This window comes from Oppia nitens, unplaced genomic scaffold (assembly GCF_028296485.1).
Source record: "Oppia nitens isolate AA-2021 unplaced genomic scaffold, nextdenovo-longstitch-racon4-pilon3 scaffold9_pilon_pilon_pilon, whole genome shotgun sequence".
NCBI classification, from domain to species: domain Eukaryota; kingdom Metazoa; phylum Arthropoda; class Arachnida; order Sarcoptiformes; family Oppiidae; genus Oppia; species Oppia nitens.
The window spans coordinates 1,544,696-1,572,170 of NW_026533253.1; the positions used below are offsets into that span (position 1 = coordinate 1,544,696).

The 27,475-nt window shown below is 17.6% G+C and overlaps 1 protein-coding gene across 1 annotated transcript in view; it reads right to left on the minus strand.

Moving 5' to 3' along the window:
* LOC128964712 (probable serine/threonine-protein kinase DDB_G0282963) overlaps window positions 1–27,475 on the minus strand; it is a 66,247-nt gene that overhangs the window by 13,301 nt on the left and 25,471 nt on the right. Inside the window, exon 2 of the mRNA XM_054311348.1 lies at window positions 10,002–10,128. Coding sequence (XP_054167323.1) covers window positions 10,002–10,128 — 127 coding nt within the window. The remainder of the gene's footprint in view (window positions 1–10,001; window positions 10,129–27,475) is intronic.

The window sequence follows — 27,475 nt, forward strand, 5'->3', positions numbered from 1 at the left end:
TTATATTATATATCATGTATTATTCAAATAAACTATTTAAAAAACAAATAATTTCATAAATATAGTACTTTTAATGTTACAATCTAATATAAATGCATATGCTTTATAATATACAATTTATTATTATGATTATTATTAATTTAATAATAATTTATTGAAATGTTATTAAAGAAAATGTCGGAATATTTGTAAAGTATTTTAGTATAAGAGTACTATATATATACTGTATATGCTTTTTAGTACAGAAATAGTCTGTATAACTAATAGACATTTTATGAGAGAAAGTTATTGAGTTTTTTATATTTCTAATTTTAGAAACTTATTAAATTGCTTTCAAAACATTGTATATTATAATCAATAAAATTTTTAAAATGTAAAATTTTGTTGATTTAAAAATTCATGTGTAATTTTATATTATTATTATTATTATTGAAATGTTTAAAATTAAAAATTTCAAAATATGTTAAAACATTTTAAAATTATTTTAATCCCACACTTACAAAACAAGTAATGTAATGTACAATGTTTATCATAATAACATTATTATTATTATTATAATCTATTATTATAAATATGATATTTAAATAGAATAAAAATAACAAACATTTTATATGTATATAAAATATATAAAAATATCTAATAATTAAGAGATGCCAATAATAACAATTATCTAATTTGTTATCTTAAAATAAATACTGTTTAGCATTTTAAGGCCAGGTTTGACATTAATATTTAAATGTGTAAATTTAAAGCATTTATTTTTAGATTAATCTACAGCTTCACTAAAAAAATCATTTTTATTTCAATAGTTATATTAAAGTACAAAATATTGTTGTTTTCATCATAAAATTTTTTATGCACACACATCACGTCTCTCTCTCTCTCTCTCTCTCTCTTTCATTGCATGTATATATTAGATGTGAATTTATCAACAAAAAAATAGTGAAACTGATTCTTATTTTCTCAAAACATTCATTCACTCAAACATTCATATGACTGAATGACAAAACCAAAAGATTTATGGTATATAATGACTGTATTATGTGAACAAAAAACTAAAAATATTTTTTGTTTGTTTGATGTAATGCATACACTTTTAGGAAATCTAAGTATTGAAAAAAACGATAATATTATATACACTATATATATATATGAAAAAATTGATATTTTTGTGTTGTTTGACATCTTAAGTATTATGAAAATAGTAATGAAAAAATAAATAAAAATCAAATAAATAAAAGCCAAATGATATTTATATAACTAATGCTAAACAGAATAATTACTAATTAGATTAGTATATTATAAAATAATTAACTGTAATATTTTATCTCATAATAAATAAAAATTTCTAGCAAATTGTAAAAACATATGCTAATTATATTATTATTTATATATTAACACTTTTATAATACTGTATTTAAGCAAATAAACATTTTATTGGTTATTCAATTTAAAACAAAAGTAATGGACAGACAGATATTTATTACTAATGGTATACACAGTATATATACTGTATTAAAAAGTATAGACATAGAGATAGACTCATTAGAAAGCAATAAAATACAAGAAATAAATAGTAAAAAGGTTTTGAGTGGACACCAGAGTCTAAAAATATCAATACAATCATTGTCTGTATGTGTGATGCACTGGACTTAACAGTTAATACACTAAACATTGAGACCAACAAACCTATCATTAATCGAAATACTATTGAAATTACAATTTACTATTTTTATACATTTATTTTAAGGCTTTCCGTTATATATATATTTCTCTATTGTTAGTATTTTTATTAAAAACAAACACATTTATACTATATATATATAATTCAATATATAAATCTATTATTCATTTATTATATATAATATATCTTTTGATGGAAAAATCGATATTTGTATCAAAATAGGCAATGAGCTTTATATAACATGATAAAAATAAACAATAACATAATTAAAAATAATAATATTCATTATATAAATATTGTTAATGCTTATAAAATGTTATAAGCAGCAAATATTTGATATTAATTAGATTTTATATGTATAAATTAACATCCATTATATAATTTTACAAAAGACATTATTTATCATATATTTATTAATTTTTTAAAAAACTATTAACAAAAAAATCATGTTAGTATAAAATTATCTTTTTAATAATAATATTGAAAATATAATATTTAAATATAATACTAATAATCTAAAAGATTTATTGTAAACATTATATATTTATTTCCAACAAAAAAATCAAACATTGTATCAAAAAATAGGTTAGTTATTTCGAAATATATTTTTTTATTTACTATATACTCAATAAAAAAATAAGAAAATTATTCATAAATATTTGATATATTGTATATATTATTTTAGACAGCTATAGCTATATCGTCAAATAAAAATTATGAATAGAGAAAACCTTTCAAATAAAATGCTCACATAATTATTATATGTTATATGAATTTTAAAAATTATATTTCATAGTTTATGGCAAACAAAGAGTAGTTTATTGTATATAAATATATATATGTCTGTAATCATTATATTTGCCAACAAAATTACACTACAGTTGCCCATCTCCTTACTCCTCCAGGCATTTAAAAAAACTTATATCATATACCGTATTGCCCAACAATTTGACGCATATTTACTCATAAAAAATAATATAAAATATTGTATGTTTTTCTATTATATATATCACAATAATATTTAATAAGAAAATATTTTATATATCAAAATAGCTTTTTAATTTGCTAAATATTATTATATATAAAAAAAATATATTTAAAAAATAATATCTGATAATATAATGTTTATGAATAAAACAATAGTCATTATTATACCGTATATTCAATAATAATAATGTAATTGAATTATAATGAAATATAAATGATTATACGAAAATAAGGTATATTTTTATTGACTAAAATATTGATAAAAAAAAACTCAAAGAGACTTTTGAGAAATGTATACAATAATAATAATAACAATAATTTTAGTTAACAATAGAAATAAATGGGATTTGAAAAAATTTGCTACTTATATGTGTATTGTATGAACAAACCATAGCTTAACTTATATTACTTTTACTCTCTCTCTCTCTCTCTCTCTCTCTCACTCACTCACTCACTCACTCACTCACTCACTCACTCACTCACTCACTCACTCACTCACTCATCTCAATCGTCGTCCGTATGTTTTCTTTCAAACATCTCTTCATTTATTTCTCGATCGGTTTGTATATACAGTATATACTATACTATACTAAACTATATATATATATAATAACATACAAACAGACACTGAAAGTAAAGAGCGAAACGACCAAAAAAAATGCTTATCTTTTAAAATAAAAATAGATTTTTTCGCTTCTCTTTCTTTACACACGATTTTTCACATCACAAACATCAACACAAACTCAACAATTTTCACATTCAATCTCATATTACATGTGATTTCTTGTGCACTATTTGTGTGACATTTATTTCATATACAAGTTTGTAATTTTTCAATGGCTGCAGACATATCTAAATAATCTATTAAATCGTTTTTTTTAAATCTTTAAAACAAAAATATTATTTCAAGTTTTTTATTTAAAACATTTAATTAACATTTGTATTTAAAAAAATAAAAACATATATTTTTAATTAAGTAAAATCATTAATTAAATATAATTGTTACAGATTTTAATTGTAATTATTTAAAAAATAAATAAATAAAAAATATAAATTTAAAAAATATTTTCTAAAGATAAGATTAAATTATTTTTATAGACAACATCTAAAAGATAATTAACCAAAAATTAAAACAAATTTCAAAAAACTATAAGTAATTGCATTACAAGGTCTTACAGTTAATTACTAACGGCATTATAAAACACAAAACAAACACATTATGTTAAATGTGGTGTAACTTATCAGTTGGTAAGTGAGTATATTTAATAAAACTGTATATTATATGAGTGCAGATAAATGAAAATTATTTTAATATCACTTCATGTTTTATTATATATTGTATTACTAAATATACGGTATTATATATATTTAATATAAGTATATACAGTATTAATAATTGTTACAACAATAAATACTATTTACTAAAATATTTTGGTGTAAATAGTAGTATTATTTTTTTTTAATTAACTGAATATAATTTGTGATCAATTAAATATATATTGTATATAATACTGTATAAGAAATACTAAAAATATGTTTAAAGATTTATTATATTTATACAAATGCACGCATACTGTATATTAAATGAAATGATGCATCAATTTTATAACAATTTATCGATTTTTCTATATATATATATATATAATATTTTATTTGCTATGTTAACAATATCTTGTTGTTAGATATAAAATAATATAATCATTTATATTACAAAAACAATTATCAATAATTATTAAATTAGAAATTATTTGTATAATTTTTAAATAAGTTAAAAATATGTATAAAAATTTAGTTAAAATGTGCATAAAATTTTACATCAGATTAAACAAACAAATATGTGTATTTTAATTTACTTTACAATAATAATAATACAGCATATGTGCTAAAAAATTAACTAAAAATTAGTTTCAATTAATTAATACAGTTTTATAGCGTGTTGAGTAAAAATAAGTTCATTAGTAAAATAAAATTTATATTTGTTTTCATTATGTTTATATTTTTTGTGTTTAAAAATATAAATATTAATAAATTTATATAATGTTAAATCAATCTCAACTAATGTTGTTCTTAAAATAAAAATAAAACAAAAATGTCATTTTCGCTTAATTTAAAATAGTATATAAAAATATTTTTAAAATCTAATTTTCATAAAAAATTACTCTAATATTTTTGTCAAATGGTTTCAATTTATATAAATTAATTATGCACATAAATTAGTATAAACTTTGTAACATAATTTTTAAAATAATAATAATAATCTTTCAATTTTTTTTGGAAAATTCTATGAATATATATATATATTATATTATATTTTATTTTATAATGTGATAATATTTTGAAGGTTTCAGATTAGATAATAAAACAAGTAAACTGTTTTTATTTTACTCTTAAAACTAAAAATTATGTTATTATAAGAAAACATAATATAATAAAATAATACATATATAGTACAGTATATAAATTAATTTTATTGATTGTTGTTATTATAATTTAATATTTTATAATTTCAAAAGATGGCTAAAAAATCTACTATTATTAGACTGTGGAAAAAAACAAAATGTGCGATATATTTGTATTTATTGTACAGTACTATAATTATATGAAAAAAAACATTTAAATAAATAAAATATTAAGAAAATTATAATCCCATAAATAATATATATATTTAATATACATAACTAAAGGCTATATTCATATAATTTAATTTCTATTCATAGTTTTTTTTATTGTTGAATGTAATGTATAATATAAAAAAAATTGCTCTCATATTAAAACTAATAGGTCATAGACCCTTATTTATTATTACTGCTAATAGTAATAATAATAAATGTGTTTTCAATAAAAAAAATAAAACATTCTGTACACACAATGATAGTATTATATATTAAATATCAAATATTAAATATGCAATACTATATTATAGACACCACTTGTTAAACAAATGTTATTTTTTCCAATTAATTGTTTACTTAATATCACTTAATATTATATCATTTTAAATTCAATGGTCAATCAATTTTATATTGTATATATACTGTATATACATGTATATAAAAGAAATAAATGGATTAAGACTATAGCAATATATAAGTAAAAAAATTTGTTGACTGAATTACAACATAAAACACAAACACTGAGAGCATCAGTAGTTTTCGGGTAATAGTTGTGCTGCTAATGGTTTACTATGTTTGCAATGATATTTAATGAGTGGATGAGAAACAAACAAAAATAAAACATAAAAGACATAGAGAGTGAGTGAGTGAGTGAGTGAATAGACGAGAGAGAGAGAGAGAGAGAGAGAGAGACCATTCATTAAGTCGGATGACATTTCACGAGTCAAACCCTAAATAATATTCATTGCTATTCCGATCACTGTTTTTATTACTCATTAATTGTCTAATCAGTTATATTGAAATTGTTTATGTGATTGAATGCAACAATAAATAAAATAAAAATAAGTTAATCAAACAAAATTTCAAATGCAAACACCACTTGAAATGCATTTCAATGACACATCACTTTATATGCTTTAATGATTTGTTTTATTTAATACTGTATTAAAATTATTATCAGTGCATTCAATAAACCTATTTAATAATAAGTTAGTTTATATATCTATTATAATATTATAAAGCACATTTTTCAATTATTATTTAAAATTTATTTACAATTAAATTTATGATTTTGCATGAATAATAATATTAAAAATTAATAAACTTTTTTTGTGACCTTTTTATTATAATAAACAACATAATACTACTACTATATACAAGATTTATTTTAAGTTAAAAAATAATATAAAAAATAAAACAATTATATAGTACACTATTTTGTAGATAAACACCCAATTTATAAATTATAAAAATCGTAAACTTGTCATTATTTTTTAATATTAAATGTTATTTAAAATTATTATTATAATATATATATTATTTTTATAAAATATGCCATTTTATAACTAAAATCAAATATCAATATTAACATTACATATTATGTTATCAATATTTACTTTTAAAAAATTATATTTTTATACAAAATTAATCTTTTAAATTAATATTTAAAACTAATCTATAAAAAATAGAACAAATTTAAATTTGTATTAAAAATTGTACACAACATATATACATAATTTTTTCAGTCATTGTTTTATAGCTAAAGTTAGATATTGTGACAGCTGTACTATATTTATTTATTATATGTTTGTATACGTATAGTACAGTATTGTATATATATATATATATATACTAAATGTATATTTATTTATATGTTTTTGGTATACAAATAAAAGTTGAGAAAATAACAAAAAAGAAAAATATTTATATAAAAACTAATAATAATAATAAAAATATAGTTTTATACACAATGTGGCATAAATAATAATGTATATAAGTTTAGATAGTTTTGTTTTTTTCTAAAAGCATTCAAACGCAAATTATATTTTTTTATATATATAATAAAAATTATTTCATTTTAAATTTATTTATTTTTATTTATTTTTTTGACGCATTAATTAAAAAAAATATATAAATATACCTTAAAGCTATATTATTTATATTCAAATAAGTTAACAACTTTTTAATTTATTAACAATTTATCATTTTATATTTATTGAAATCTATTATATAAAAGGTTTAGGTATTATAAAGTCAATTTTATAATGTGTTTATCATATATATATATATATATTCAATAATAATCTTGAAATAACAAATGTCAAAACAATTAAATTAAATGTTGAAGTGTCCCAAATAAAATGTTGAATGCCTTTTAAAAAACTATATTTATTTTTTTTAAAAAAACTATTTTTTATATTATTAAAAAATGATAGTTTATTGTTCAGTTAAACAGACTAATACTTTCTCAAAATTAAATGTAATTAAATTAAATGTAATTAATATAAAAAAATCACTAACAATAATAACATTTTAAAAAAGTTATTCAAAACTGCAAGTCATTAAAAATTCCGTTAAACATGTGTAACATACAGTAGTAATAGTTTATTATCTTTAATATAATATATATATATTTATTTTATTACTTTTTTCCATGTAGTAGTAGTAGTAGTAGTTTTGTAAAAATTTAAAAACATTTTAAATTAAAATTATCAAATTATAAAATACACATAATATTATTCAAAAACAGTATTATGGCATTCGTGAAAGTTTATCATAAATATTATTTTACATAAATTTACTCCATTTTCATAAATAATTTTTATTTTTTAAAAAATACAAATAAATTGCCATAAAGTAAAAAATAATATAAAATAATATTTTAAAATAAAGATATATAATTTCTTATAAAAAGTATATAACTGCTATACAGTACAATATCAATATTATATAAAAAATTATATATTTACAAAATAAAATTGCTATAAAATTATAAATAAAAAACATTAAAATGATTTCTTAATAAATATGCATTTATTATTTAGTATAAAAATTTATCACTAGTCATAAATGAAATATATATTTTTCTAATATTTTAAATATAATATATATATATTATATATTTGCTAACGAAAGCAAAAAAAATAAATTAAATAAATGTAAGTGAATTGACACCACTTTATTATTAAAGCTGTTTTTTAAAAAATAACTACAAAATATATAAATACTATACTAACAACACAACTGCCATTTATCCATAACTTGTTATTTATTACTATTATTACTATTATTAATGGCAATACACACACACTTATATAACACGTACTCATTTCATAAAAATTAATAGACATAACAAATATATTAGAAATAATGTATATTTATTTAGTATAAAATACCTTATATTGATTCATAATATAGCCTAACATATGGTTTTTAAAATGTAATCACTGATTAACCCCAAATCAAAAAAAATAAAATAAAATATTAGATAAAATATTGTTTTTAAATTAATAAATATTAGTAGTAATGATAGTTAATGAAAGTATATTTATTAACTTAATTTATATCATGTTTAATACGTTATTACAATATTAATTATATCAAAATTTTATAAGATATAATTATAGAGATAGTTGTAATCATAAATAATAATAAAATACATTAATGATTTTATTTATATCAATACTGAAAATTTAAAGTGTCAAATATAAATCAAATTATATTTTTTAAAATTACAACAATAAACTATAAATATAATGAATAGATTTATAATTATATAGAATTGTATAGATATTTTGTTAAACATTTGCAAATAAATATATACAATATTATATAACCTGTTAATAAAAATATAATTATGTTTGCAACACTATTTAAATGAATAATAAAACAATAATAATAAAAAAAAACAATGTCTTTCAATAAAATAATGATAGCTTTTAATATTTCTATAAATATAAGCAAAAAGATAATATAGAGTAAATTATAACCATATAAATATATAAATATATAAATATTAGCATTTTATTATTATTGTATTATAGTTATAATAAAGTACTTAGTCTAATACTTAAATAATAATATTAAATAATTAATATGTATTTTGAATATATCATATATATATGCAAATACTGTATTTTTTAGAGCACTCATTCACGTAAAAATAAAATATAATAACATTTTTAAACACAACGTTTAACTATTAATATATAATTAGAAATATAATAAAGCTTAGTTTTAAAAAGATGTAATTTAATATAAAATTTTATGTTAAAAATAAAATTTAAAAAAATCCTTGTTATGTTACAAATACCTAATGCATTATAATTTATTTTTATTACTTATTACAATATAAATAAAGTATTAGAACTAATGCAATATTGTTATATAAGATCACTATATAGGTCAGTGGGTTATTAATATATTAAATCATGTTTTTATGTATTTCTCTCTCTATTACACTAACTTATAGTAAATACATCATAAAATATTTAAATATATAATAATAAAATACCATATATAAGTATTACTATTATATATATATATATATATATATATTAATACAGTATATACTGTATTGCCAATTATTTATATATTTAAAAAAATATTTTTTAGATAAAAATATATTGTATTAAATCTATATTTTGTAAATATAGTATGCTTTCTTATAATAACTCCTTTTATTATTTAAACAATATTATTAATATACAATAAATAAGTTTATGATAAATCACTTTCCTGATAATTCAATTTAGTATTACGCGTATATTATTATTAATATTACATTTGCAGATAAATAAAATAAAATAACATTTCAAATAAATTATTCAAAAATACATTATATTTTATATATTATAAAAATTGATAATATTAGTTAAAATGTTAAATTTAAAAATATAGTAAATAAATGAATAAATGAATAAAAAATGATGTCTTACCCGATCTTTTATTATTGTATGAACTGTATGTCTTGAGGCCAGTCATCCAATCGACCTGATCTGTGATCCACGAAACCAAATCATTTAATCTAAGGATCACCTTCTCTGATGCGGCCAATACTTCGTGCTATTAATTATATAATAAATATATCAACATTAATATCATTTAGAAAATATGTTATTTTAAATAATAATATCTAAATTAAAGCATAGTTTTTATAATAATAATATTAATGAAATATTATTGATAATTAGATACAGTATTTTTAAATGGCTCTATATTTAAATTATTAATATATATATCAAATAATCATGTAATAAAATAATTATATATACAGTTTTTAACATAATATTTTTAATTATTGTATATTCAATAAATATAAATTAATGCAAATTAATTAATTTCATGCAAATTATTTAATTTTCTAATTAGTCGTCGATGTACTGTACAGTATAATCTGATTATATCTAGTTTTATTTTTTTGTTATCATAAATAATAACATACAATATATACAATATAGAATAAATACAAAAAAATAAATAAACTAAATTATAAAATTTCTATTAAAAAAATAACATTTAAAACTAAAATTTAATTTTTATTAAATATGATAAATAACTCTATTTATAACATTAATTACATAAATTTTTTAAATAAAACTTCATTTTTTTTCTCTCTCTCTCTCTCTTTCACATAAGTAAGTCCTCCCCCTAAGTGTTAAATTTCATAATAACTGGTTTTGAGGTTTTCCTTATGCATTGTCATTAAAAAAATAATTAATTGAATAAAAAATTCTTTTGAAAAAACTTTTAATACATTTCTGTTATAAATTATATATATATATATATTAAACAACAAAAATTTTATATTAAAAAAATGTTCTCATTATTGTTATTATTTTGTTTAATATATTATTTTAAAATAAATAAATATTAATAAAAACAAAAACATAATCTTACTAAATAAATTAAACATAATAATAGAGTTTATAAAAATTTGCACAACGATAATTAATAATTAAAAATTTTGATAAAAACAAAATTTCTACTGATATAATATAATTGATATTTATGTTTTATGGATAATAATAGCAACATAATTGTTTAAATTTTAATTTCTAATATTATTATTATATTTAGAAATAATAAAAATAATTAATCAAATTATTAAAAATATAATAAATTATGTAATAAAAATAAAAATAATTATTATTATGAAAACATAAACAACAACAAAAAGTAAAATAATAATAATAAACACAAAATTATTACAAGGAATATAAGACAAAACTAAAAGACAAATATATATTATATTTAAGGATAAAATTATTGTTTCCTATGATCTGATTCCTGCAGATCTAACATAACCAACAATAATAACAACAATAACATCAACACAGCATTAAAATATAATAGAAAAGAAATATTAGACAATAATTTGGTGGCACTTATAACCCGGTGCTGTGTTTGTATGACTCAAAAAACCTTATATTATAACAATAAAATTATTTGCAGACATAAGCCTAAGATTTATTGATAGCTAAATGCTTATAACAAAAAATATCTAATGATAAGCCCTCTCTCTCTTTATGCTTATATTATATAATAATCAAACCTTTATATTATGATTATAACTAGTGACTCAATAAAAATATATGCTTAATATTACACATTTATCAGTAATAAAATAGTAATAAAAATGAAAAGTTGTAAAACATTCCAAAAGAAATTCATGCTAAATAAATTGTTTTTGTAATTATAATTTTATATTAATTATAATTTTTTAATTTTTATTTTTTAAGGAAAAAATACTGTATTATTATATTAATTGCAGTATACAATTATATTATATTATATAGTTTGTACAGTACAGTATATTTTACTGTATTTATACTGTTTATAGTGAATGTACAATTTAATGCAAATATTAGATAGTTTGTATGCTAAAACTACCAAATATACTGTTACTAAAACATTAATATTATTTAAATTATTTATCTATAATAATAATAATAATAGAAAACAAAATTTTCCTATTATATGAAGTTACTGATTATATAACATATTAGTTAAGACCAAAAATTTAAATAATTTTCTTATTAATATTAAAATAAAATATGTAATAAACATTTAATATTAATACTTTAAGCTATAAATTTGTTTAATATGTTAGTAGTAATATTTTTTTAAATATAAGATAAAAAAGATGCTATAATTTGGGTGGAGTTTATATTTTAGTGAAAGATATGATTGTTTAAAATTGAATATTTGGTTCATAATAACAGCCATACAGTATAGTCTAATGTTGAGTACCAATGATACTATTGAAATAGGGTCTGAACGTCACCAATGGTTCATAAAAACGGCAGACCTTTTTGGTTGAGGCAATGAATTATATGTCAAATGTTATGTATTTTTCAGTGATGGCTGCAGTGGGGAGACTGTAAGGCATCTGGTATTTAGGCCTTCAGTTTATGTGTTAAAACTAATAATATAAGCACTACTTATGTGAATATTGGATCACAAAGAGAGAGAGAGAGAGAGAGAGAGAGAGAGAGAGAGAGAGAGAGAGAGAGAGAGAGAGAGACCAAATGAATTAGTTATTGAATGCATCGGTCGGCCAATGACTACCACTACTGATGTGGGGGACTGACTGACTGACAGTGCGCTTATTACAGGCACTGGTGCTCATCATATCCATACAAATACTGTTTTTATTAGTGACACACGAGTCACTAAATTGAATACAACTGTGGGATTGTTAGTAAGGGGTGGTTATATATGATCGACATATATATTAGTTAAGCATATATTCATCAATACAAATATTTGCTAATTATTAATCTCTATCATCTATCTATTGTTAATTTTATATCTTTTATATAATTTTATATAACAGTATTATATTATAAAGTATAAATTATTTTTTTTAAAAAGTATAGAAAATTTAGTTATACCAAAAACTAAAGTCAGTTCAATAAACTTAAAAAGTTTTTTTTGTTATCATATTAAATAATATAATAAAAATATAATATTACTATATTTTCAATTTAATTTCTAAAATAATCACATCCTGTTGTATGTCAAGTCATACAAACTAAAGTAATATATCGTTTTCAATATAAAATAAATAAGATTTTGTCAATAAATAAAATTCAATGCAAAATAGTTTTATTATTAATACTATTGTGAAAAATTCAACTTAAAATATCACTGCACTTCACAATAATAAAATGCCGTTTTTAAAATTTGACATATAAAATATGATTTTAAAATTTAAATTAATATAACTATTTGCATAACTTTAATATTTTTGAGTATTAGACATGTAAACTGTGTAATTAAATAAAAAGTTTATTTATAACTATTAATTACTTAAAATTAATTAAATTTTAAATATGATTATAATTCAATACAATACTTTTTTACTCATATGATATTTCAATAATTTTTAAATTTATTATTTATCATATTTTATATTATATAGAAAAATTAGATATAATAATAATCTTTTATATTATTTCACTTACATATGTATAATAAAATTTCTAATTTTATCTATAATTAAATATAAACTATAAAAGACATAAAAATAATAATTTAATTATTTAATTAAAAACTATTTTAAATAAATATATCCTTTTTAAAACATTAACTTTTAAAAATTGTTAAAATTAAATTATTTTTATTATCATTAAATACTATATGTCATGTCAAAATACTATAATAAAATAATATATTAGAAAATATTTGTTTTATAGTAGCTGAAAATGTTTTTTTTTGTATTTAATAATAATAAAATATGAAGTAATTTACTAAATGCATTTTATATTTAAATATGATAAATTTAAATGCTTGTTAAGTATATGATAATATAAATTTTTATATTTCTAACTAAATCTAATTTTAAAAATAAAGTAATATTTTTATTGAAATTATAATAAAATTTATTTACATTTATTTCAATTCAATAACAAATTTATATGAATAATACTATAAAAATAAATTAATACAGTAGTATTGGTTTACAATTTATTATATTTTATTTTGTCTATTATTTTGAATTAAAATAAATTTAATTTAAATAATTTTGATTTTAAAATTAGTTTTGACAAAAAATAGCTAATATTTGAAAATAATATTTCAAAAATATTAAATGTAAATTAAATTAAAAAAATAAAAATAACATTTACATTCAAATAAATATATTTTAATGCATTTCTAGCCTTGAATTAATAATTACGACACTGATATTAACTATAAAAATATACGTTTATTAACAGGTAGTAGTGCTTAGGCTAATAATTACACGTTTCCCCTCTGCCTGTCCTCCCTTTCCTTCTCAACTCTACATATTATATGCAATTTTCTGCCATTTTTAACCATTTTTGCAGTTCATTTACTATCAATGTTGTATTTTCTTGTTACTCACTTTTAAAATAAAAATTACAGTAAAAATATGTATACACTGAACATAATATAAAATGATTTTTTTTAAATCCCAAAATAATAATTTTGTCTTTTACTATATTTTTTATATACCTTATATTACAGACATATATAATTTTAGCACTCGCACAATAATAATATTATTATTATTTGTAGTCAAATAGTATATACAGTATAATAAATAATATTATATAATATATCGTACAAATGCTAAAATTGAAACAAAACATATATAATATCAAATAATTTTGCAATTCATTCTCTGTATTATTATTATTATTATTATTATTATTAGCTAAGATAAAGAAATAAATTACATATACATTAGTGAATATTTATACAAATGTTTAAAATATATTTATACAAATGTTTAAAATATATTTATAAAACATTTTTAAATAATTATATACGTCTACTATATAAATATCTATTGATAGTACTATGTATTACGTAATACTACAATATAATAATCATACTATATATATATATTGTATAAAAGCTTACATTTAATAAGCTAATTAATTTGAATTTACTACATATACGCTAATTGACTTTAATAAATAAAAATATAAATTTTTAAAAAACAAAATAATCATTGAATTAAACTACTATATATATATATATATAGTATATATATATGTGTGTAATTAAAATCAATGAAAATTATTTATTTATTATAAAACAAATATACATTGATTACAATACTTGACAAAACAAATAACTAAATAAATAGTTTTATTAAAATTGATTATAATTTAATAAATTGAGTTCATTTCACAATGTATTGAATTTACATTCATTTGATTCATTTATACTGTATATATATATATATCTCATTGATATATAAATTTTGTAAATTAGTTTATTAAAATGCAGTTTATGTATTAATATCTGTATGTGAGAGATATCATCATATCATAAAAATCATTATATAATAATTATATTAATAATGAAAACGTCGTATTGAAAAATAAAGTAATATATAAAGTAATATATAAACTAATATGTGATTTGTTAAATAGCGGCAAATATCACATGAATATGCAATTTAATAAATAGCATAACATTAAACTGTTTATTAAAAAAAATAATATTATTATTATTTATTATTTTATAAAATATATTTGAAATGAAAATTCATTTCTCAAATAATAAGTTATATATTAAGATAAATTTTCAGTCTTTTCAAAAACAGTACCAAATTTTTTTTAAATATTTTTTTGAGAGATATAAATCAGTAGACAATCACTTGAATGCATTGAAAAGACATTGAAATTTGTTTTTAAATCTCTTTTTATAAGCTTATAAAAAATAACATTTATATACTAGTATTTTGTCCATTCATTTCAATTTCAAATAATATTTTGCAAAATATATCTTTTATTATACATTATTTTATTTTTTATCGTCAATATATGTTTTATTCATTATTTTTTTATATATCATTAAAAATACTGTAAATAATTAAACATTTCTTGACTTTTCTTAATTAAAGTGATATGTTTTCAACATTTTTATTTTATTTTATTTTAATTGTATAATTGTATAAGTTCAATGACAATATTTTTATTATTAAAAAATGTTATTATTATTATTATTATAAAATTAATGTATGTTTTGGTTGAGTAAATATCAATATATTAAATGGTGTAAACAGGGTCTATAACAAAATGTCTGCAATAATAGTATATTATTGTGATTAATATCTTTATGTCAATAAATATATGATATCATAAATAATTGTTTGCGTCTTATATTATATTTAATATATTCAATAAAATTATAAGTATTTTTATAATAACAATAAATATATTGTATTTTCATTGTTTAAGAGTTTATAAAATTGTTATTGTTTTATAATTAGTATTATTAAATTAAGCTTTTATAATAAATTATAATTTATATTATAGTAAAAAAATTGTTGACGTGTCTAAAATGTTTAATAATAATAATAGTAATAATAATAGTAAAATATATTTAATAAAAATTTATTTTTGTTCAATGAAATAATAATAAAACAAAACTGATCAATAAATAATACATTTTGCCAAACAAATAATATAAAAAATAGATATACTATATATAAAATACATTTTTCATAAATAAAAGTAAAGAAAGACTAAATGTCTAAATATATGTTTTGTCGTCAAATCAATCAAATATAGTGATACTATATATATATATATATATATATATATGTATTAGATAAAAGTATTTAATACTATAGTATATAAATAATAAACACAGCTATATATATATATTATTAGTCACTTTTTATATATAATAAATAGACTTTGATATAACAATATTGAAGATATTGAAGACTTAAAAAAATTGATACAAACTTTTAGATCTAACATAATATGTCGTGTTTTTCGTGACAATATATGAATCAATAAAAGGATCGACCGTTTTATGTGTGTCTGTCTGTACAAAAACCTCATGCCTTGTACTCAATGGTCAGTCAGACGGCTTAAGCCTCGCTTATCAACTCATATAATATTGCATAACATAGTTATGTATTATAACACTACAACACTATTCAATAAATATCTTGTACTGTATTTATACATTATATAATATTATTGATAATACAAATGTTAGACAAATAATATCAGTTCAATATTGTCTTATTTCATAACCTTAATATAAAATTATTTTTATTATTATATTACTTAATATATTGTATAATAGAAATAATTAATCTAACATTTGTTATTACTATACTTTAGTCAAAATAAATACATTATTAATAATATTATATTATAATTAAAGTCACAAAATATTTATTAAAATTAATTAATATAATGTTGCATAAAATGTAATAATAATGTTTTAATCATATATTTTTTATAATTAAGTTAAAATTATAATATTTTATAATACTTTATAATTTAATATATGTTAAACCCTCTTATTTTTTATTATTTATAAATTCATTTTTAACTTTAATTATCATTTAAATTACTCCAATATATATATATATATATATATCATACGATATTATTGATAAAAATGTGTTTTTGCTTTTTATTTGATTATCTCTCCAAACGACGAGTACTGGTAGTAATAAACGTGTGTTAATAGTGTACAGCACTATAATATAATACAATATACTGTATATAATAATAATACTGTATTTACAGTACTATATACACTGTATAAACCTTATATAGTAATTATATGCTGTTTTTGTTACTATTGAAGAGAATATAAGGTATTATTGAATTTTAAGTACAAAGAAAAAGGGAATAAATTAAATTACATAAACAATAAAATGATACATTCATGTGATTATAAACAAACATGCAAATGTAAAATAATAATAATAATAATAATATTTTATAATTTGTCAATAATTTTTTTAATCAAATATATGTTTTATAAAATATTTAAAATGTATATAAAAAATAAATAAATAAAATCAATGAAATGAAAAAGAAAAGAAAAAATTGACGTCAAATTTTAAATTTATTTTTTTTAATGTATACTCAAATTGTTATAATGTAATTCAATAAATAGTTTCGAGTAATAAAAAATGTGTAATTATAATTTCATTTCTCATTAAATGAATAATAACTCAAAATATGATAAATAAGATATCATATTTAGTTGAAAAAAATTAAATAATCACAATAATAATATTAATAACAAATAAAATAATATTTGATGTTTTCAACTCTCATCACAAATCTATAATGATATTTTTTAATATATAAAAAAACTAAAAGACAATTTAATCGATTTATAATTTTTTTATTGCAACCAATTTTATTGCTAATCATTAATATTATATATATATTGTTTTTTTTAAAGTAAATTTAATTTGAAAGAGTTGTTAAAAGCAAAGCAAATAAACAAAATCCCACATAATTAACAAAATTTGTTCGCAAACTATAGCCAATAGGTGCAGAATTATTGTTATTATTATTTTATTGTATAACAAAAAACAATTTCTCTAACAATTTGTTATTCAATACATTAGTTTATATTAAAGAAAATGTCGTTTTTGACCCAAATTCTGGCCTCAAAAACATATAACAAATAAAAAATATTGGGAAGTATAGCATAAGTATATGTTTATATATATATTGCAATGTTATGTACTGTATGTTATATACTCTGAATATAATCTTATAGTAATAGAACTCGAGTTCGCAAAAAAAATGTATATATAATATAATATTTGAAATATTTTTGTCAATTTCCAGATCAGGTGTATTATTCGTTTACATTTTCCCCTACGTTTGAATCGATAAAAATACAGTGAATTGAATAATATATTTTATTTCATAATATATATATATATATAAATACTGTATATGTATATTAACTTAAACCTATTTAAACAAATAAATCAGTTAAACAAACAATTAAAATTCATATTTTTTATTATATATGTATAGTAAATTTTAAAAAAAATTTGTTATGCTAATTTATTCACAGACATAAAAATCTATTATATATAATAATTCAAAACATAATATATTGTTTGTAGTTATCAATTAATTAGTTAATAAAAATAAAATAGTTTTATGTATCAGTAAAATATTTTTTATTTCTCTTTTAATTAACTATAATTAAAATCATAAATATACTTAAAATAATCTAACTGATTAAATTCATTTTTGTTAAAATAATATATGCTTTTTAAATATTATTAAATTACATTATTTATATTGTTTTTTTAAAAAATAAAAATAATAATAAATGGACAAATAATTTTTTATATTGATTTATGAGAAACAGCACAAAAAATCAAATATAATTTCTGTTATATTGTGTTTTCATTTAATTTATTTTATTTCTCTTTACTAAAAACCTCTCATATTTATATATAATGCTATATAATATCGATTAGTAGCATATAATACAATTATATGAACTCTCTTTCTCTCTCTCCTAACATTATTGAGTGTTTTATTGATAGTAATATATTTTACAAAAAAATACACACAAAATATTTTATACAGATAAAAAACAAAACAATATAAAATTATATTATTAAATAAAAGATGAGATAACATATTAAAATATTTGAACATTTTGCAAAAATATTTCTACACTGAAACATATATATAACATTAAATTCAAAATTCGTGATAAATATGTAATAAGAAAAATAATAAGTTTCAAAAAAATATTAAATAATATTTTAGTTATTTTTTGAATTTCAAATATATTTCAAAAAAATTATTGGAATGACATTTAATTTATGTCGAAAAGTACTCCAAAACAGTTCAGGAAATATATATATAGTATATATTAATATATATAAAACTATTGTACAAATTGTATAAAATATATATTAATATAATGGCAAACATTTATTTTAATATTTTTCATATTTTATTATACAATGCATTCATTCATTTTTTCAATATATTTATTCGATTTTTATATTATATATAAAACAAGATTTTTTCAACATTGAGATCTCGACTTAAAGTTAAATCACCTTTTTGTATATAAATAGTATATATTACTCATATTATATATATATATATATATATAGCGCTATCGGTTAGAGATATGAGGGAAAAGAAAATAGAAATGAAATACAAGTAATAAAAATACAAACGAGTGGATCGATAGACACTGTTATTTCACTATTAGATTATCTGTTTGTATATTATTATACATACAGTATATTATGCGTATATATATATGATAGTATGTATGTGTTGTACTATTACATACAGTACTGTATATATACTGTATATATACTGTATATAAGTATATATTTCATGGGAAAAACTTAACTAACACAACAATTAAAAATATATACATATAGTATAATCAATTGTAATTCTTTTGTATACAAGTAAAATATGTCAGACAATATTAAAAATATAAATTATGTTTAATTTGATTTAATTATATATATATATATATATATAACTTATAAGTATTATATTAGTAAATCACTGAATCGTATTATTAACAATAGTATATTTTAGTAAAAAAATATATGAGTATAAATTGCTTAAACATTACATTTAATAAGTTGAATATTATAATAATACAAATAAATGAAAAATAATCATAAAAAATTATTTTATACATATTTAAAGATAATATTACGTGATATTTAATTTATATTATTATATTTAAAATTTTTGTTGCTTATAATAATATAATTGATATGCTAAAATGTAGTTTAATTTTTAAAATTTTTTATACCTAATTATAATTGCTGATATACTTATAATACTGTAAATGTTAATTAAATAAATTGTATTTAAAATATCTAAATTTCATATACAACTTGTAGTCATACTATATATATAATATAAATTATATACTGTATATAATTTACTAATACAAGTAAATAAAGTTTATTAATAACATGTTTCAGTTGTATCATTCAATTAAAATGAAAATTAGATAAAATAATTTTATTTATATTATATATTTATTTACTTTATAAACTAACAATTAATAATAATAATAAAATAATCTAATCATTAATTATTATTATTAATTCATTATATATTTTCTCTAACATATTGATAAACATTAAATAGTTAATTGTATTGACTGTAAAGTTATGCCTTTTCCCCTCTCTCTCTAACCCTCTTTTAAGTCAAACATTTAATGTAATTATTTTCCAACAAAAAAATCAATGAATCTCTACATTGATGCTATATTATAGCCTATATATATATGTATATAAATTTATTATACAATATTAATTAGATCTACCCATCATGTCTTTTAAATGTGTCATCAATGAAGTGAGAAAAAATATAATATTAAATCTCTCTCTCTCTCTCTCTCTAAATATATTTAACATTAAACAACTTTTTTTCTTTATCTAGTTATGTGATCAATAGTGCTATTATTATTATTATATTTATTATATTAAATATAATATAAGTCTGTAATAATAATAATATAAAAAAATAAAAGAAAAAACATATTACATGAAGGATGAGATTATGAGCTAATAATTTTTGTTGTGAAACGCATGACAAAGCAATCCCTGAGATTTTCAATACAAACTATACTAACACTACTGCATAAACATTTTACATATATATAGTATTATATATACATTATATTATATATACTGATGTTGTGTTTTAATGAATATTAATTATATAATGCGTTTGTTATTATTATTATTCAGTACCCGGAGTTAAAAATATTATTATATATATATAAATTATATAATATAATAAAACTGATTTAAGGAATATCCTGTATGCTATATTATATATATATTAAAACAATTGATAAATGCTATATTTAACTTTTTATTATAATTGAAAGTTTTGTTATAATACAAAAAAATTATCAAATAATTTAATCAAATTAATTACCCTCAACCATCATATAATGTATTTTATTGAAAAATGTTTTGCAATACATACCTATAAAATAAAAAATAAATAATTATTATGTTAAAATATATATTATTTAATAAATATATTTAATATAAACAATAATTAGAAATAAACCCATTACTCGCTTAAATGTATGCATAAAATATCATATTTTAAAATTTAATAATTTATTTGCATTAAATATTATTTATAAAAATCACACCTTATTTTATTGTTTGTTTCAAAACATAAACTTAATTAACACTTTACTATAAAGTTTTATATAAACAAGTAAAACTAAAATAATAAATTTCAATAAACATAAAACATTTTAAATGTGTATTCAAGGATATTTACATTAGTTTAAAATTGTTTATCATTTTGAATTGTGAAATCCTATTATTGAATAAAATTTTTTATTGTAAATCTCAAAAATATTTTATGCAATTATAATCATAATTTATAAAATATTTATGTTATAAATTATAGCTATTTACCCTATTAAATCTACTAAAATAATATCAAATAAATCTATAACATCATATAAAAAAGTAAATTACTATTAGATATACAATTTACTTCTAACTAACTATCCATTGAGTTCATGTGTCTATTATTAAATAATCAAATGTAATGATATATAAATAGACTTATCAAATAATATATATATATATATTGTGTATATAAAAGCATAAAAACATTGGTTTGTATTTGTCAAACCTGTCAAAGACAGTATAACATACGATATTTTTTTATACTTTAAAATAATCGATTATAATGTAAATAATAATTAGCAAATTATTCAATTGTATTATTTATGATATATATTCAGTATATACGGTATATACTAATGTATTAATATGTTAGACACAATTGACGTTAATTGCATTGAATATTGAGTTTTGTTAGTAAAAAGAAAGTTTAGATGTCGTAAAGTCAGTTATGCGACAAATTTGTGTGTTTGGCAAATGTTTTGTTATTTTATTTTATATATACGATATATAGTATACAGTATATACACTGTTTATAATAATAAAGTACTAAAAATATTTTTGTTTATAATTTATTACTACGTATTCATTACTGATACACTAAACAAGCAAAAAAATATTAATTGAAAAATATTGTTTAAAAAGATTTAAATGAAACTACAAATAAAAATAAAAACTTCAATTAATTTTATATTATTATCACGAATAAGGAATAATAATAATAAACTAAGTCTGATATAACAATATAAAAGTAAAAAATTAATGATCAAATAGTTATTACAATAAACTTATATATTATAATAAATTATTATTATTATAAAAATGAGAATGTGAACTATAGAAATAACAAAATAAATAAATAAAATTAATCACTTAAAATTATAAATATAAAAATGTCTCAAATTGCCAGTGATAATAGTGTGATATTGTATATTAAATATAAATGAGATAATAATATATAATTAATATATATATATATACTTTATATCTATAAATTGTATAACAACAAAATAAAAATAACATAATTCAATATTATTCAAACATAAGCAACACAAACATAATTGCTTGGCTGACAAATATCACTATAAATATAGAGACCGACTCTATATACTGTATATACAGTATTTAATATATAGTTAAATATAATATCATATATAAACTGTGTGTATATAAAATTGTATATAATATTGTATATAATGCATATATAAGATCATAATAGGGTCGTTCACATAAAAAGCTCGTTCAATATTTCATATAACCATTGAATATACATTATATTATATTCATGAAAAAAATAAATATATAATAATAGTTTATTTATAAATAACTATAACATATTAGCTTTATCAAATAAAATACTTTTTCTTCAACAAAATGTAAATTTTATTTTATTTAATGTCATAATATAAAATTATATTTTTTTAATATCAAAAATATTTTTATTTTAATAAATGTAAACATCTCAAATATTTAGAAAAAATATGTTATGTATGTTAAAATTGATGTTATATTTATATACATAAATATTATAGCACTTAAAAAATTAAAATTAGTTTACAATAATTTTATAAAATTTAAATATAAATATTATATATTAATGTAAATATAAATTATTATTCAATTCACTAACTTTATTCAACAAAACATTTTTTTAAATAAAAACCTATAAATCCTAAAAAATAATTAAAGAAAATTGACGGAAAATTAATTCATTTTATACCACAAAAAATCGATATCTTTTGTTACACAGTTTTGATCAACTGTTAAGTTGTTATATATAGATAAAAATTTTATTTTTATTTATTTTTTCTATAATAAAATATTTTCTAAACTTAAAAACAAATATTGAAATAGTTTTTTGTGACTAAAATTGAATTTGTTAATTAAACTTATTTTATATGTTAATTATTCAATACGTTCAAACAGCAATTTAATCAGTTAGTCAATAATATACATTGTAAAAATAAATATAACTTTTCAATATCTTTATTAAATTATAAACTAGTTTTGATAATAGAGTCGGTTTTATTATTTGATATTAATTACTCAATAATTTGTATATACAGTATATAATGTATATAACGGGAAAAAATAAGTGTAAATAAAATAAAAATTCAATGACTAAATGTTGAAAATGTATAATATTATTCAAATAAACTAAATAAAATATTTATAAATAATTTGCAAACATTCGTAGTTATCTTAATAGAAATTTTGTGTATTATTTATAAAAATTTCTCTGCCGTTAATTTCTTATATTAGTATTAATAAATGCAAACAAAATTTTTTTATGATAAATATGTTTTTATATTTTTTAATTAAATTATCATTCAAGTAATAAATTATCTGTTAACAGTGTGTAGAGTGTATCCATAGTTAGCTAAAAACCAGTTGTCTAACAAAATCTTTTATTTTATATACAGTAATAAGTTATTACTAATAACACTAGTATTAAATATAATTTATTAGTTATATTCATAAATATTATAGCCAATTTTTATAAATATTATAAAAAATTAATATTAAATTATATTATAAAATTCTATTTTAAATATGTTAAAAATCAATAATAATAATAATAATAATACATTATAAAATATTTGTCTAATTAGATCACACCCTAAAATATGTATGACTGCTAACATATTGCTGTTTGGTATTACATTATTTTTGAAACATACTTTCAAAATATTATATACAGTATTATATAATACAGTTTAATGTTATTTAGTATTTTGTAACAAAATATTAGTTTTCATTCAACGACTTTCTATTTGTCTCACAATGACTGCCTCTAACACTCAGTCATAATATCTCTTGAAATATAATTATGGCTTCAGTGAAGAGGAAAGAGAGAGARAGAGAGAGAGAGAGAGAGAGAGAGAGAGAGAGAGAGAGAGAGAGATTCAGTGAATATAAAGCAAAACAACAATAATATAAATAATTTGTTATTCACTGTCTCTCCAATGATAATCATATTTAAATGTTTTGCCTAATCTATAGTAAACTTTCCTAAATATACAGACAAAGACATGTTGAGTGACTGAATGAATGTTCAATGCATTTAAATTATAGTAAATTTAAACACAAACACTCACTAATACACACTCAGAGCACAAATACATACAAACATACATACATTTTATCCCTTTTATATTTTTCAATGAACAGCATATTTAATATTTAAAAATCTCTTATAATATATAAACAGTTAATTTGTATTGAATTTAATTATATAATAAAGTATCAAATTTAAATCTTTAAACAAATTGTAAACATCTAAATATTTTTCCTCATTAATTTAAATATTATTATTTTTAAAAATTAATAATATAAATATTATATAATGTTATTATTAATAATTTATTATTATTATCTTAAATAATGTATAAAATGGAAAAAACACAATGTTTTTAAATATTCATTAATTTTAAATAAAATTTTATTTTTTAAATATTATTTTTTATTGAAATTTTATCCATATTATTTTATTATAATATCATTATTACATTTATAAACCTGTTCAACAATAAAATGGCATATAAAATCATAGTTTTATTAACAATATAAAGATATTATTTCACAATAAAAAAAATTTTAAACAAAACAACGAAAGAAAAAAATCAAAATCCTAATAAAAATAAAAATGTATTTCATTAGTCAACTATTTTAGAGTAAGTTAAAAGCAATTTGTTATTTTATATTTAAAATTATTGTAAAATATGTTTTCACATTTTTTTTAAATATTACAATAATAATAATAATAATGATATTTATTAAGAGATAATATTTTAAGTGAAAAATATTTCCATTAATTTAATCTGAAGGTTAGTTATAGCAAATACAGTCAAGAATTAGTGTGTAATCGAAAAAAATATCATTTATTCTCATATTATGTATGTGTGTGTGGTTTGTCTGTGTATTGTATATATTGTATACATAAAGGAAAGACAGATAAAAAAGCCTAAGCTATTACTGTGCGGAGAGAGAGCACCGGGTGTTTATGTAGAGCTCAAAGCTCACGACTCTCTTCATACTCTCTCTCTCTCCCTCTCCCTAAATGGATATACAGTGTATACCATATATACTATAGTAATGGCAGTGAAATGGATGAGTGTTTGTCTAAAAATGACGAAAAACCACATAAAATAGAGAAGCAATAAATGCAATAAAATTTATTTATAATGTGTTTTACATATATATTGTAAATACAAAATTATTTTTATTTTACCAATTGATAATTTTTGACAAAAAATTTAGATATCATTGTATAGTATTAACAAATAAAAAAAATATATATATAGTGGCATTAAACATAGTATAATAAGTTATATATACTATTGTATAAATAAATAAATAAATAAATAAATAAATATATTTTTTTTTGTAAACTCTTGCCTTTGAGAGACTAAACTTTGTATTTTTTTGTGAAATATAACAACAAAAAGATTGAATATTTGAATATTTTTTATTTATATATAGAAATGTTGTGTGAATTGATTTTTCTGGTGAATAAAGAAATATACATTTAGTGAAGTACTGAGAAAAACAATAATAAAATTTGTTTCACCAGAAAAATATAAAGCAAAACATTAAAGAAATATATGTATAAAAAAATTGTTTCTCCTTTTCGTATCTTATTTATCTCTAAATTGTATTTTATTCACAGAATTTATATATACTGTGTTTATATATATATATATATATATATATATATATATATATATATAAGTCATATTGTTATCTATTTTATAATATCAGATAAAACAAAAATATTAGAAAATTTTGTAAACATATATTTATACTGTATATAAAAAAATATTGAAAAATAATTTTACTAAAATTTAAATAAAAAAAAAATAATAATACTAAAGCCTAATATATAAATATTTTTAGCATTTATATTTAGGACTTCAAACAGTATTGAATTGAAAGTATTTGACAAATATATAAATACAATACATAATTAATAAAATGCAAATGCGTTTGCGCTTCAATGCTCATACATTAGCATACAGTGAGGCATAACATAACATATTATAGTATGGTATGGTATAATATGGCCTGGATCATTTAGATCGTTTAGACAGTCAAAATTATTGTTATATAACACAATTGTTTTTATTTGTAAAAATATGCGCTAAAACATCATAACGTATAAGTGTGTACATTATTCACAGTAGTTATCAATAAAACTCAAATGCA